This window comes from Poromitra crassiceps (assembly GCF_964638095.1).
Source record: "Poromitra crassiceps genome assembly, chromosome: 23".
In the NCBI taxonomy this organism is placed as follows: Eukaryota; Metazoa; Chordata; class Actinopteri; order Beryciformes; family Melamphaidae; genus Poromitra; species Poromitra crassiceps.
The window spans coordinates 5,774,100-5,788,646 of NC_139639.1; the positions used below are offsets into that span (position 1 = coordinate 5,774,100).

The 14,547-nt window shown below is 44.2% G+C and overlaps 1 protein-coding gene across 1 annotated transcript in view; it reads right to left on the reverse strand.

Moving 5' to 3' along the window:
- Positions 1-9,240: 9,240 nt before the first annotated feature.
- arhgap21b (Rho GTPase activating protein 21b) overlaps positions 9,241-14,547 on the reverse strand; it is a 48,985-nt gene continuing 43,678 nt past the window's right edge. The window contains exons 22-23 of the mRNA XM_083658917.1: positions 12,186-12,217; positions 9,241-11,719 (exon numbers count right to left, since the gene is read on the reverse strand). Of these exons, the coding sequence (XP_083515043.1) occupies positions 10,160-11,719; positions 12,186-12,217 (1,592 nt within the window). The 3' untranslated portion in view covers positions 9,241-10,159. The remainder of the gene's footprint in view (positions 11,720-12,185; positions 12,218-14,547) is intronic.

The following is a 14,547-nucleotide window of genomic DNA, read 5'->3' on the forward strand; positions in this document are numbered from 1 at the left end:
ATCTCCAACCTGCCGCCATATATGATTTCAGCTCTGCTCCGGAGTGCAGTACCTGCATGTACAAAGGGCCTCACCCTACATTCCTCTCCTCGCCCGCTGGCTGACCAAGGGGACCAGTTAGGAGGGTTCTTTTTGTCACATTGCTGACAGTAAATAAATCTCAGATGTGAACGAGGAGTCATATCTTTCCCCATCATTGGGACTAAAATGAACTTGGTGTTGAAGGAGCCACCTCTGCTACTCCCTCTGGTGGACGAACAGAGGATCAACACATGCGTCTCCGTTCCCAACTACGCACAATCGATAGAGCGCTTTGCAGCACAAAATATCGCCATGTGAAGTTTGTCATCCAGTTCATTATGTTTAGAGTGACGTTTTGAGAGGCCGTCAGTTTCTGATAACTTACCAACCACCAACCTTCTGTTTATTGTGTCCATGGTTATGATTCCGCTACTCGTTTCTCTGAAGTCCTCTGATGTTCAGTATGTCTTACAGTAATACTGTTTATGAATGGAGGTGTGGCTACATCAATCCTTAGTTGCCTTCCAAAATGAGGGCACAATGTTAATTTGTGTTGTTCGAAAACAGAAAGAAAAAAATATACATGTAAAAAAAACCATTATGAAATATTTTCTCCTCACACTTTGGAATTGAACTTTTGATGTTCTTTTAGTCACTGTGCCTTACTGTGGGTAAAATATTCATGTTAGCAACCCACGTGACACTGAAAATGATTAGAAACATGGACAGGGCTTACATGAGCTCTACAAGCATTTATTTGATGAGTCAAAGCCAGATCATGATTTGATTTTCCTCACCTCCTCAGTGGATAGTCAGTTATTCACAAGGGAATTTTCCAAACACAAAGTTATGAGACATTTTATCTCAAAAATTTGGAATGAAAATTGTATTATGAGCTTGTGTGCGTGCTTGAAGGATGACATTGTGCCGATGAAGAAAAGCCTCAAGAATATTTTGGTTGCCGTCAAGACTCTTGAGAATTTCTTTCCAAACTTGCATATTCGTGAGTTAACTATGTTGAATTTCGTTTAATTATTTTGTGAATTAGTTTTTCAATTGTGTGTTAAATGGCTTGACTGTCCCCACGTCAGTTATGTTGGTATTGTCAGTGAAGGTTTCTAGTCAGCTGATGTACAAAATGTATAAATCTTACATTGTTTTAAGTATTTATGTTGTCTGTGCAACTTGTACATAAAGCATTTTGAAATGTATCCCGAGATGTTTTGCTTGCTTTATCATATTTTCCAACACATTCAAACCTATGTTCACTACCTCAACCTCTTGCTCCAATCTTTTCATTATCCATTTTATTAAAGCCAGTGTGCCCTCTTGTGTACGGTACGCAATATTTTTTTCCCCATGATGGCGAAGGCTAGGCGAAGGCATGACCCGCCCCTCTCTGCCTCCGATTGGCTGACTATACTCGGCTGCTCCCACCTTCTTTCCAGGCAGCCAGAAGTATCTCAAACGTGAGCAGCAGGTGCAAAACAATCATTAAATCAACAAGCATGAGATACTTCATTCGTTACAATAGCAAACCCTATATCTGAGTTATTTAGGCCTACTTAACCTATTGCACAGACGTGTAATTTTTTCTTGTCATTCCAAATGTAATCACATTGTTGCTCTGATTAAGTAGAAGTACAGTTATTTGTGTCAAAAAAAAGACTGGTAAAGCAGAAGTACTGATTCAACTTAATTACTCAAGTAAAATTAAAAAAGTACAGGCTCTGAAATGTACTCAAGTATAAAAGTAAAAGGTTTTCTGTGCAAGGCGAATAGAAACTCACGTCATATTAATATAATTCAAATACTATTCAACTTAAGATTTTAAGATGCATAAAGACTATACTTTAATCTTCTAGTCTTAATCACTATGACCCACTAGCTCATAGAGTTGGATTGCTGTCTAGCAGTTTGGAGCTTGTGGGTTTGAGCCTCAGTGACTTTTGAGGTTGTGGGTTCGATCCTCAGTCAGTTTTGAATGTCGACAGCCAGAGGAAAGAGTCATTTAAAGCCCTGAGAAAACCTCATTCAATCAGTCTGACTTGGTGGCACAGAGAGTAGGTTGCTGTTCGGCAATATTGAGACCTCAGCCACTTTTGTGGTCGTGGGTTCGAGCCTCAGTCAGTTTTGAATGGTGACAGGCAGAGGGAAGAGACAAGAGCGCCCGGAGAAGAGCTGTGAGTGTGAAGGAGCTTGTCATAATGTCATTCAACTTATTAAATGTAAAAGATCCACAGCTTCTTTGGAAAGATGACATAATGAGTATGAAAGACAATGAGTTTTGGCCTGTCAGATGTGACTGGGGAGGGCATTCCAGAGGGAGGGGGCGGCTGCAGCAAGGCCCTGTCAGAGGTCCATTTATTTTTTATTTTTTTACTACTGGGGGAACCTGGCACCCCTGGCCCCCCATTAACTCCGGCAATGCAAACACTTTTTCCCCTCTCTCTCACATTCTCTGTAATGTCTCTCAACCAGAGGAGACCCACGTTGCATTCAGGTACAGTCAGTTAGATTCAGCTTTGGGGGTGGTGGTGGTGGTTGCTTAAACCTGCGCTAAACCTCTGGTGTCACTCCACATTTACTCTTTAGGCTTTAGACAAGGTGCCACAATAGTCTACTGGAAATTTCTTGGACCCAGTAATGTTGTTTCTTATGAACTTAAATACCCCTTAAAACCCCTTTTAGCAACCAAGTTGAATTATATCCACTAGGCATAAATATGACATTTCAATCATAAAAGTTAATAAGAAACAACATTACTGGGTCCAAGAAATTTCCAGTAGACTATTGTGGCATCTTGCTTAAAGCCTAAAGAGTAAATGTGGAATGACACCAGAGGTTTAGCTCAGGTTTAAGCAATCACCCCTAAAGCTGAATCTAACTGACTGTACCTGAATGCAACGTGGGTCTCCTCTGGGTGAGAGACATTACAGAGAATGTGAGAGAGAGGGAAAAAAGTGTTGGCATTGCCGGAGTTAATGGGGGGCTAGGGGTGCCAGGTTCCCCCAGTAGTTAAAAAAAAAAAAATGCTCACCATTTTAAATCTCCATCTGACTGTCTGGCTGAATATGATCATACAATTTATATCCACTTTGACAAGCATCACAGGTATCTCTTTGCTAAAGCTGTGACAGGGGGGCCTCTGACAGGGCCTTGCTGCAGCTGCCCCCTCCTGCAACATATTGAATTTCTCCATTGGTTTTGGGTGAAAATAAATAAATATATTGTAGGCAGAGTTCCCAGCATGCTCTGGGGTAGATGTGTTTGCTTTGGGAGGTTAGTTAAAGGACTTCCTGTTCTATATGTGTGATGTTAGTTATCTGCAATGTTATGTGTCGACTAATAGTGCTGTTCTACATGTTAATTACATTGCTTCACAATGTTGAAATGTTGGCACCATGGGTGACTCTGGTAAGCAGTTCAGTGACCCCTCTGAGATGCTGTGTGTGCTCTAATGCAACAATAAACAGTATTTCCAGTAGTCTTGTGTTGTACACGGCGCAGGATCTGCTAATAAAATGGAGATAATCTCTCCGGCTGTGCTTGTTGCAGTATCTTCCCAACTTTTGATTGGGGTTGCAAAGACTCATGTCTGAGTGAGCATTACCCACCCCTGCCCATAGACCCCTCTCTTGGGGGCCATTTTGTGTAAAAAAGGCAGGGTAAACACAGGTGCAAGCAGAACACTAATGAGGGTTTAAAACTTCCATGATTGGAATTTGGAACCCCTCATTAGTGTTTTGCTTGCACCTGTGTTTATTCTGCCTTTTTGACACAAAATGGCCCCCGTGGAAAGGGTCTATGACATTCCCCCAAGGGCCATGTTCAGAGAGAAAAAAGACATCCCCAAGCAGGGTTTGATCTCGGCACGCCTGCTTCAGAGTCCTCTGTCTTAACCCCTCAGTTATTGACTTGAATGAAAATAATCTCTTGGAAGTAATATATATACTTCTGACAAAGGTTCCTACTGGAACATGCATGCAAGGTTACCTCGCTAATTCAGTCTCAGGATTCCATCCAGCGATTAGATGACTTTATTTTATTTATTTTAGATCATGTATGATAATGTAAGACTCTATGTTGACTGTGCAAAGCCTCAGTCTTCTGATCCAAAATCAGACACCTTGTGTCCATTAGGCCAGCTGGTTTGACTACCAGAACAGGGTAACTTCTTATGTTTTCCACCAGAAAAAGGTTTTTATTAAGTGTCTAAGAGCCCTTAGCCTCAGTCAAACCAGCCACACCTGAACAATCACACCCAGGTGGTGCTAATTAAGTGTCTTAAAGTGGTAATCCACAACAGCTGCGCTGGATAAGGTAATCTCATCATGAATGGAATCCAGGCCCATTTCAGCTATAGGCAGGGGTGGGCATTGCCCACTCAGACATGAGTCTTGCCCACTCAATAGACCCTTCTCACGGGGGCCATTTTGTGTCGAGAAGCCAGGGTAAACACAGGTGCAAGCAAAACACTAATGAGGGTTTCCAAATCCCAATCATGGAAGTTGGAAACCCTCATTAGTGTTTTGCTTGCACCTGTGTTTACCCTGGCTTCTCGACACAAAATGGCCCCCGTGAGAAGGGTCTATCAAAAGGAAATATTGCAACAAGCACAGGCAGAGAGACGACCTGCGTTTTATTAGCAGATCCTGCGCCTACTATAGAAAATACTGTTTATTGTATTAGAACACACTTACCCACATGCAGCATCTCAGAGGGGTCACTGAACTGCTCACCAGAGTCACCCATGGTGCCAACATTTCAACATTGTGAAGCAATGTAATTAACATGTAGAACAGCACTATTAGTCGACACATAACATTGCAGATAACTAACATCACACATATAGAACAGGAAGTCCTTTAACTAACCTCCCAAAGCAAACACATCTACCCCAGAGCATGCTGGGAACTCCGCCTACAATATATTTATTTTCACCCCTTGCATGCACGTTCCATGGTCACTTTTGCGGTCTTGGGGTGAGTCTCAGTCAGTTTTAAACAGCAACAGCCAGAGGAAAGAATGAAATGCTCTGAGAAACCCATCTTAAGAAGTCTGACCCAGTGGCTCAGAGAGTTTCATTACTGCCCAGCAGTGTTTAGCTTGTGGTTTCAAACCTCAGTAACTTTTGAGGTTGTGGGTTCAAGGCTCAGTCAGTTTTGAACAGTGACAGACGAAAAAGATAACAGCTCTCAGCGAAGAGCTTTGAGTACGAAGGGGAGCTGGTGGTGCTGGTGGTGCGATGGATATGTCGACCACATAGAGACGTGGAAGCATACAGATGGCTCGTTTAATTCCTGCTCCACCACCACTACATGGAGCTTGTCATAATGTCAATCAACTTATTAAATGTAAAAGATCCACAGCTTTTTTGGAAAGATGACATAATGAGTATGAAAGACAATGAGTTTTGGCCTGTCAGATGTGACTGGGGAGGGCATTCCAGAGGGAGGGGGCGGCTGCAGCAAGGCCCTGTCAGAGGCCCCCCTGTCACAGCTTTAGCAAAGAGATACCTGTGATGCTTGTCAAAGTGGATATAAATTATATGATCATATTCAGCCAGACAGTCAGATGGAGATTTAAAATTGTGAGAATTTTTTATTTTATTTGTTTTATTTGTTTTTTTATTTTTTACTACTGGGGGAACCTGGCCCCCCTGCCCCCCCCATTAACTCCGGCAATGCCAACACTTTTTTCCCTCTCTCTCACATTCTCTGTAATGTCTCTCACCCAGAGGAGACCCATGTGGCATTCAGGTACAGTCAGTTAGATTCAGCTTTGGGGGTGGTGGTGGTGGTTGCTTAAAGTTTAAGATCCGCAGCTTTTTTGGAAAGATGACATAATGAGTATGAAAGACAATGAGTTTTGGCCTGTCAGATGTGACTGGGGAGGGCATTCCAGAGGGAGGGAGCGGCTGCAGCAAGGCCCTGTCAGAGGCCCCCCTGTCACAGCTTTAGATACCTGTGATGCTTGTCAAAGTGGATATACATTGTATGATCATATTCAGCCAGACAGTCATATGGAGATTTAAAATGGTGAGCATTTTTTATTTTTTTACTACTGGGGGAACCTGGCCCCCCTGGCCCCCCTGGCCCCCCCATTAACTCCGGCAATGCCAACACTTTTTTCCCTCTCTCTCACATTCTCTGTAATGTCTCTCACCCAGAGGAGACCCACGTTGCATTCAGGTACAGTCAGTTAGATTCAGCTTTGGGGGTGGTGGTGGTGATGGTTGCTTAAACCTGCGCTAAACCTCTGGTGTCACCCACATTTACTCTTTAGGCTTTAGACTAGGTGACACAATAGTCTACTGGAAATTTCTTGGACCCAGTAATGTTGTTTCTTATTAACTTAAATACCCCCTTAAAACCCCTTTTAGCAGTTGAATTTCATCCACTAGGCATAAATATGACATTTCAATCATAAAAGGTTCTTGCTCTGGCTGCCGCTAGGTGTAAATTTTTTTTTTTTTTTTTAAACTGCTCTAGACTCAGTATATGACATGTCTGGATCTCTTTGCAGTGTGTCCAGTGTCCATTTCTGTGGATCTGTAGGAGGCGCTGTGTCGCTCTGTGTATCTGCCTGTAGGAGGCGCTACACTAGTAAGGTTAAATTCAGGGCAGTGCTGTAATATGTCTCCTCCATCGGGAATCGAACCAACAGTTTACCTGTCAGACAGAGTCAGTACGCAGCCGCCAAGCCGACTGAGCTATGAGTTGTTGGGAGTTAATCTCCTGATTTCTACACACTGGATACAATGACAATAACACAGAGCATAAAGAGTGAGACAGGTGAGATTTGTACCAGTGAGTTGAGCTAGAGTCAGGGACTGACTAGTCTCCTTCATCAGCTTATTTCTATCAGTGTTCAAACTACTGATGATGATAAAGAAGGATCACTGATGCAGTTTATAATGTGAGTACTTTTTAAGAAACTGCCTGAGGCTGGGATTGAACCAACAACCTTTGCATATCACACAACATTCACATGTTCATCTGAGTGAGCTATAATCGACTTTTTCTTAAACTCTTATCATATTTAGTCAACCTCATCCTGATTTTATTTAGTCAAGTTTTTGTCAACTGTCTAAGTATTTTCATCCCATCTTAGTCAAAGAAAACCGTAACTATTTAATAGAATTTCCAAACTTATTGTAAAGATATATTAATCTGTTATTCTGGAATTGTTTTAAGGTTTGAATGTGCAATACAGACACAGATGTTTAACTTCTTATTCTCTTCTGATTGGATCTCTTCCCAATTCGTCCCTCCCTAACATTTTTAGTCTAGTTTTCACCAGTGAAAATAAGTAGTCGACTAACATTCCTCAGTTTTCGTCTACGAAATCAACACTGCTATGGATGCATGTCTCCACCTAGTGGTGCACTCCTCTTCCAAACTCACACACAATTTTTCCACAACTACACCATGTATCTGAAACAATGTTTACTTACTGTCAATCTCATCAAAGTTTCTGAAGACCATCTCCATGTGATCCCACTCCATAAAGCTGCATTTCCCAATGAAGGGCTGGGCAAACAGCAGGTTAGAATGAGTAAATGGGCATTGACACTGTTTTTATATAACCCTTGATCAATTCTCATTAATCTTTTATCTTTTCTTTTTTATTTGTCTGTAGGCTACATGTATGTGCACTGCCAAGAGTAGCGGCAGCATTATAAACCAGAGACCAGACTATATCAAAAACATAAACACACAGTGGCGTCTTTCATGCATGCTAGTAAGCGAAACTGCTGTCTGTCTGACCACAGACTGTAGAAAGAGACGCAGGATAGCCAAGCGAATGTGATTGGATGAATGTTTGACGCTAGGCCAATCACAGGCAGAGAGGATGCCTCCAGCCTTTGCCATCATCCGGAAAAATATTGCGTACGGTACAATAACTACAGTGCCATTAAGGAACTTACAGGGTTCAGACACATTGTCCATTTCAAAATTCCATTCATTTCCTTTAAAACAGGGAAAGACTATGCCGTATCCTATTACCATATCTGAAACCTAAGACCATATCTAGTTCTCATATCAACCATATCAAACATCTAAGATCAGACTATGCATTGTAACACGCAGGTTATTCCTCTGATGTTTGCAACACTATATAGATGCTTTGGTAATGCAAGTACAAAAAACAAACCCAAACCTTTGCCATTGACAAGATTTATTTCCAGTGTTTTAGGAGTGTGCGTGTGCGCCCCCTTCTGTCTTGGAGGGCACACAGCATTGGTACAAATGGTCCAACTCAATGAAAGTGTTTTCACATGCAGGGACCTCTCCATAGACAACTAGTACCTAACCGCCCACAACACCCACACGCAGGCCCCACAGCCACATCTCACAATACTGTACTAAACCCCCGCAATCTGATGGAAATGAAAAAAAGAAAAGCAGCTAAAACATGGCAATTATATACACATTTAAGTTACTTATTTTACAGGGAATATTTAAAATTCAAGTTCTGTTAAAATCCAAAAGGAAAAAGAAAAAAAAAAACTAAACAAAAACAAAAGTATAAAACATAATTAAGACCAGAGTGGAATGCCTAAGGAATGGAAGCTCGGCATTTGTTAGATCAACCTGTAGAACGACTGTGTGAGTCAACGATAATAAAAATGTCATTCACAGTAACATCTTCATGTATCTCAACAAAGACGATATGGCACCCATTACATTTCATTGTGAGGCACTTCCAAATGAGAAGAAATATGATTTCTGATTTGATTAGTCATATCTTCTTCCTCTTTAGCTTTCTCTTCTTTCTCTCTTTTTTTGTTGTTGTTTTTGCAATCTTTGCCCGTCACTGACAAGATGTATGAAACCACGAGCACAGCAACGAACACACAGCACAACATGTTGCATCAGAGGGACGTTGTTCACCGCTCTTTAGACCACTTCAAACGGGATGAGTAAACAGTATTTTCATTTTGCATAAGTCCAGTGTCTCCTTGTCACACAATGTACCTTTAGGAAAGGCCCCTTGACAGCACAGAGTTTGTAGGCAGTCCAAACACAGGCTGTACCAAAAAACACAATTCAAGTACAGAGAAAAATAGGGGATCTGTACACTTTAGAATGAAACAAACAAGCAACTAAAGCTTTTAGTCGGTATTACAGCAAAGCATCTCTGTACATTCTTCATTTGGTTACTGAAAGACTCGCTGACCTTAAACATCTCAACTTTCTTTACACAAAAATATTTCCTCTGCAAAACTAAAAATCTGTCGTCCTCTTTTTTTTTTTTTTACTACGGTACTTCCTATTCATTCTAAAAGTCAGTTTATCCTTAAAGCCACTTCGCTAACCTTTTACACAGTCTTAACTTGAGGGTCATTGTTCACACTCTCTTTGCACATACTTCACTGGCTCATTGTACCACGAGCAATAGGTCCTCTCAATCTTCAGCATAACAGGGATTTGAATTAGCAGCGAGGATTTAACTCCTGCTTAAGCCAACAACCCAAAGTCATTTGTCATGAAAACTACAAAGAAAAGAAAGAAAATGATAAAAATGAAGTTTTGTTCCATGCCTTACACGTGAGCGAGATCAACAATCCCTGTGTACAGTAATCCTCACTTCATAAGCACACCCACTGTTCACAGACACAGACGCACTCCAGACATCAGCTAACAGTTTCTGTTCACAGACACACTCCAGACATCAGCTAACAGTTACTGTTCACAGACACACTCCAGACATCAGCTAACAGTTTCTGTTCACAGACACACTCCAGACATCAGCTAACAGTTACTGTTCACAGACACACTCCAGACATCAGCTAACAGTTCATGTTCACAGACACACTCCAGACATCAGCTAACAGTTTCTGTTCACAGACACACTCCAGACATCAGCTAACAGTTTCTGTTCACAGACACACTCCAGACATCAGCTAACAGTTCATGTTCACAGACACACTCCAGACATCAGCTAACAGTTTCTGTTCACAGACACACTCCAGACATCAGCTAACAGTTTCTGTACAACATGCTCATTCACTAACATTGGTCACATCTAGGACAGACATCTGACATAATAAGTACACATCACAGACAGAGAAGCCCAAAACAGCCACACTCACTCTTTCAACACTCCTCACAGGTACTGATACAAGTTCTCACAGGTACTGATAGAAGCGCGAGTGGACCACCTGGGCACCGGAGAGTTTATGTGGGTGGGCGGTGGCCGAAAGGCTCAGGTTTTTACTCTGGGGGACGTCCCCGTTCAACAGCTCAGGTGGACGTTGTGGGAGGAGCTCCGGAGAGGAACACGCCCCGAGGTTCTGGCGGTCCGCGCCGCACAGCGCCCCCTGGTGCTCGGAGAAGTCCAGGCTGACCTCGGGGTTGCTGGTGCGGTGACGCTCGCGGGCGATCCAGTCCCCGATGGAGAAGTCCTGAGAGCTGCACTTGGGCCTCAGCCGGTCCACGGCTGACAGCTCCGTCCGCTGCTGCGGCCAGTCTCCCAGAACCGACAGCTCAGCAAAGTCCCTCTGCCCGCCCATCGTGTGGCGGCGGCGGATATCCTTCTTCTTCTTGCTGCGGCCCTCTGGGGAGCGGCTCCTCTGGGTGCCCACGCCAAACATGTCGTCCACCGACGTCCGCAGACGGAACTTCAGCCGGTCTGTGATCTTCAGCCTCCACGCCGGCTCCGCCTTCTCCGACTCGCTGCGCGACGAGGAGCTGAGGCTCCCCGTGGAGCGCACCGACCCCAACGCACACGACAGCCTGTTGGAATCTTTGTCGCTGCGCGCTCCTTCCAGCGAGGACTCGCTGTCCGTCTTGCGCCGCGCCGATTTCTTCCTGGAGAGGGTGTCGCACTCAATGAGTCTGTAGGAGGGGAGGGGGCGCAGCGCCTCCTGCAGGTCCGGCTGGCAGCACTGCTCCGAGGCTCCCGCCTCTTTCCCCCCGCCGACAAACACCGACAGGTCGCTCTCGCTGTCCGTCTCCATCGGCCTCCCTTCACTGATGAGCTCGCTGCGCTCGTCGTCCGCGTCGTCCCCGCCCCTGCTCTCGGCCACAGACTGCACCTCCGGACTGAGCGTGCTCAGCTCGGCTCCGGTCAGGAAAGTCATGGAGGAGGTGGTGGAGTAGTCCGACGTGATGGAGCAAACCTCCGCTCCCAGCCCGCTGGGCCCGGCTTCTGGTCCCAGCGCCGCCGCCCTGCCTCGCCTCACTCTGGGCACCGACGCCTGGGAGCTGGTGCTGTTCATGGTGCCGAGGTCCGACACCGTGTCGTCGTAGTTGGAGGGCTGGTCCGACATCGTTGGCATGCGGTAATTGAGGCTTGGGGAGTGCGAGGGCGAGGTGTAGGGGGAGGCAGTGTGGAGAGTGGGGGCAGTGTGTTTGGGAGGCAATGGGGGAGAGGACTGCGACAGGCTGTCAGAGAGAGACTCTTTGCCCGTGGTTTTGTCGAGCTGTTCCTCGGAGCTGTTCCTGTGCGTCTCCTTGTCATTGGTCTCGTCGGGCTCCCTCTCCTCCTCGGTCTGGCTGTCTGGGGACCAGGGAGGCTGCTGGTGGCTCTCCTCCGGGGGCTCCTTCTTTGGGAACACAGCGTCCAGGTCGTCATCCGAGCTGCTGGGATGAGCCTTGTCCTTGGGCTTCTTACGCTTGCGGCTGACGAAGAAGGAGGAGCGCAGCATCTCTTTGCTACACTGGTCCTTCCCAGACCCCCACAAGCCCTGCTGACACACAAACACAACAGCATGATACATTCAGCACACACGAGGGCTGCCAAAACTGCCCCAAAATCATATTTGAATATTCCCTCTAAACAAAACATATTTGTTTGAATATATTCAAATACTTTTTTTTGCGTGCGTGGCAAGGCAAACCAATACAACCAGAGAGCTTATATAACTTCTTGGTATATTTATTTGAACATATATTCTTTCAACATAAACATGTTTTTTTCCCATATTTATTCAGTCAGTACTAATACAGTAATAATAATACAATAATAAAATAAAATAATAATAATAATAAATTAGATTATTAATTTTCATATTCAACTATTTACATTTTTATATTCGAATAGATATTCGAATATAGAATATTCCTTGACAGCGCTAGCATACACGCACAAATGCAAGACCAAAAAAAATTATTCAGTCAGAGAGGAGAGAAGAACAGAATGAGGAGAGTTACCTTTGATTTGGAGGAGTCACTACATGCTGAATCTGTATGAAAGACAAAAAGCTCGTTAATAATAATAGTCTACCAGCTCAGTGACTTGCTGTAAACAGTCATCAATTAAGAGAAAGAGAGCAGGTAGAGGAAAGGCAGATGGAATGCTCGTTGAGTGACACTGACAGACAATGAGTAGAATGAGAGCAGCTGAATGAAAGCAGTTGACACTTTCAGCTGGTAGAGAGAGACAAGAGGAGTAACCACAGGAGGCAGTGTACATGAGTAACCACAGGAGGCAGTGTGTACGGAGACGTGGAGAGAAGCGGGCAGACGAGGCCAGAGGTGAAGAAGTGAAGGAATGGAGGAAGATGTGAAACCCGGTAGTCAACCAAGACACAAAGCGGTTCATGCTCATGTTTGGATGGAGCGACGGCACATCACGGACAAACACGCCAGTCACAGAGCATCATCACACGGAGCCACCAACCAGCTGCAGGCATTCTTTCCCAACGTAAAGAAGACATCACATAGGAGAGGGCGGGGCTGATGGCTTTCCTCTAACTAACCCACTAAAGGGGGCCTGAGCTGAACAGATGGGCTGAGTGTGCGACGTGTGGTGCTGGTTACTCCAAGCTGTAGGAATACAGCTGTGGTGCTCTTTAACATTATTATTACTAAATCTCATTTACAACAAAAAACTATCGAAAAATGCGTACCAACAGAAAAAGGCAAAGCAAAGACTTCACAAAATGTCCCTATCTCAACGTCCAAAAGGAGATAACACACACATACTGCAGCTAAAGAAGTACGAGTAGACTAGACTGCTAGTAGACTAATTTCGTTTGAATATGTGTGTGTGCGTTTTGGATAGGGAGGCAGGGTGAGTGAGGTGTGAATGACTGATGTGAGGAGGTGTGTGTTATGAAACAGTGGGGGGAGGAGCTAAGCTGGTGTGTGTTATGAAACAGCGGGAGGAGGAGCTAAGCTGTTTTGTGTTATGAAACAGCGGGAGGAGGAGCTAAGCTGTTTTGATGCTGTGATGTTTTAAATGCTGAATGGAGACACGACAAACGGCAAAGCAAACAGATGGACACAAAAGGAGGCAGCTAAAAACAGACGACCTGTGGCTGCTGATGGCAACAAATGCTCTCTAGGAAAGCTACTGTATGTATGTGCTTAGAGCCCCCTCTAGTGTTGAGCTAATGGCTTGTGCATGTGCTTCTAAATAGTAATGGGTGTGGTTGTGTGGTTGTTTATATCTGTGTAAATATGTGTACTGGAGAACAGCCAGCTCAGTCCTGCCACTACGACATCCCCACCCCACCCCACCCCACCCCTCATACACCATGACAGATCAGATGCCACATGACCGGGAGAGAACCTGAGGTGGAGCGTACCATGCTACTTGTCCTTGCGATCAGCTTAAGAGACAACAAGAGACAGCAGAAGGTCTTTTCAGAGAAGGTACAGCAGCATTGCTCTGTATCCCCTCAGTTCAGGGGTATTCGTTTAAATATGAAGAGACGTGCAAACACCACAGGAAAAATGACAAACATCGACTTCTCTTTCTTTCTTTTTTATCTTTTTTTCCTCCTTTCGCGCGCCCCCAATTTACAAGAGCTGCGGGCTTCTGCAGACTAGGCAGCTACACTGGGCACAACACTCGTCCTTCTTCCTACAGTCCCAGCTGTCCACCACTGACAAAACAGAGTCCATCAGTGACATCACCGAGTGATAGACGCCGCCCACTTGGCCTGTGTCAACAGTGGGTAATGTGTGAGTGCTGGACAGGGACAAGGGAGAGAAACAACACACTACACACAGAAGGGCAGAGGTCAGAGGTCAGAAGGGTTAAAAACTTCCACTTGTTTTCTTTTGGTTTGTTATTATTATTCTGTTTTTTTCTCTTTGGGAAAGAACATGCCGGGTTTATGTGAGACGAGGAAGAGGGGAAGAAAAGAACTGAAAGAAAAGGAGTCGTCATCTCAACATAGGTAAAGCACAGGGAAAAATGACTTGAGCCAGAGGGGAAATAAAGATTACAAAGCAAAGAAGAAGTGAACGGAAAAACTAACTTGAGGACAATTTTGTGTCTTTGGGCAAAAAAGATCAACACAAAACAACTTATATATAAAAAAGAAAATAAAAAAAAAGAAAAGATAAGGAAGAAAAAAAAGCTTGACATATTGCAAAGTGTTTTTCAGCAATTTTCCAATGGCCAAGCCCCAAAATGTATTCATTGAAAAATGATTGAAAAAGCTTGCTTTAACAGAAGCACAAATAATATCTGGTAGACTTGCTTAGCCTCAAAGCATTTGAAACTGATCATGGAAAACAAACATGATGTCCTTTGTCTTTAACGTTAAAGCCCCAACATGTA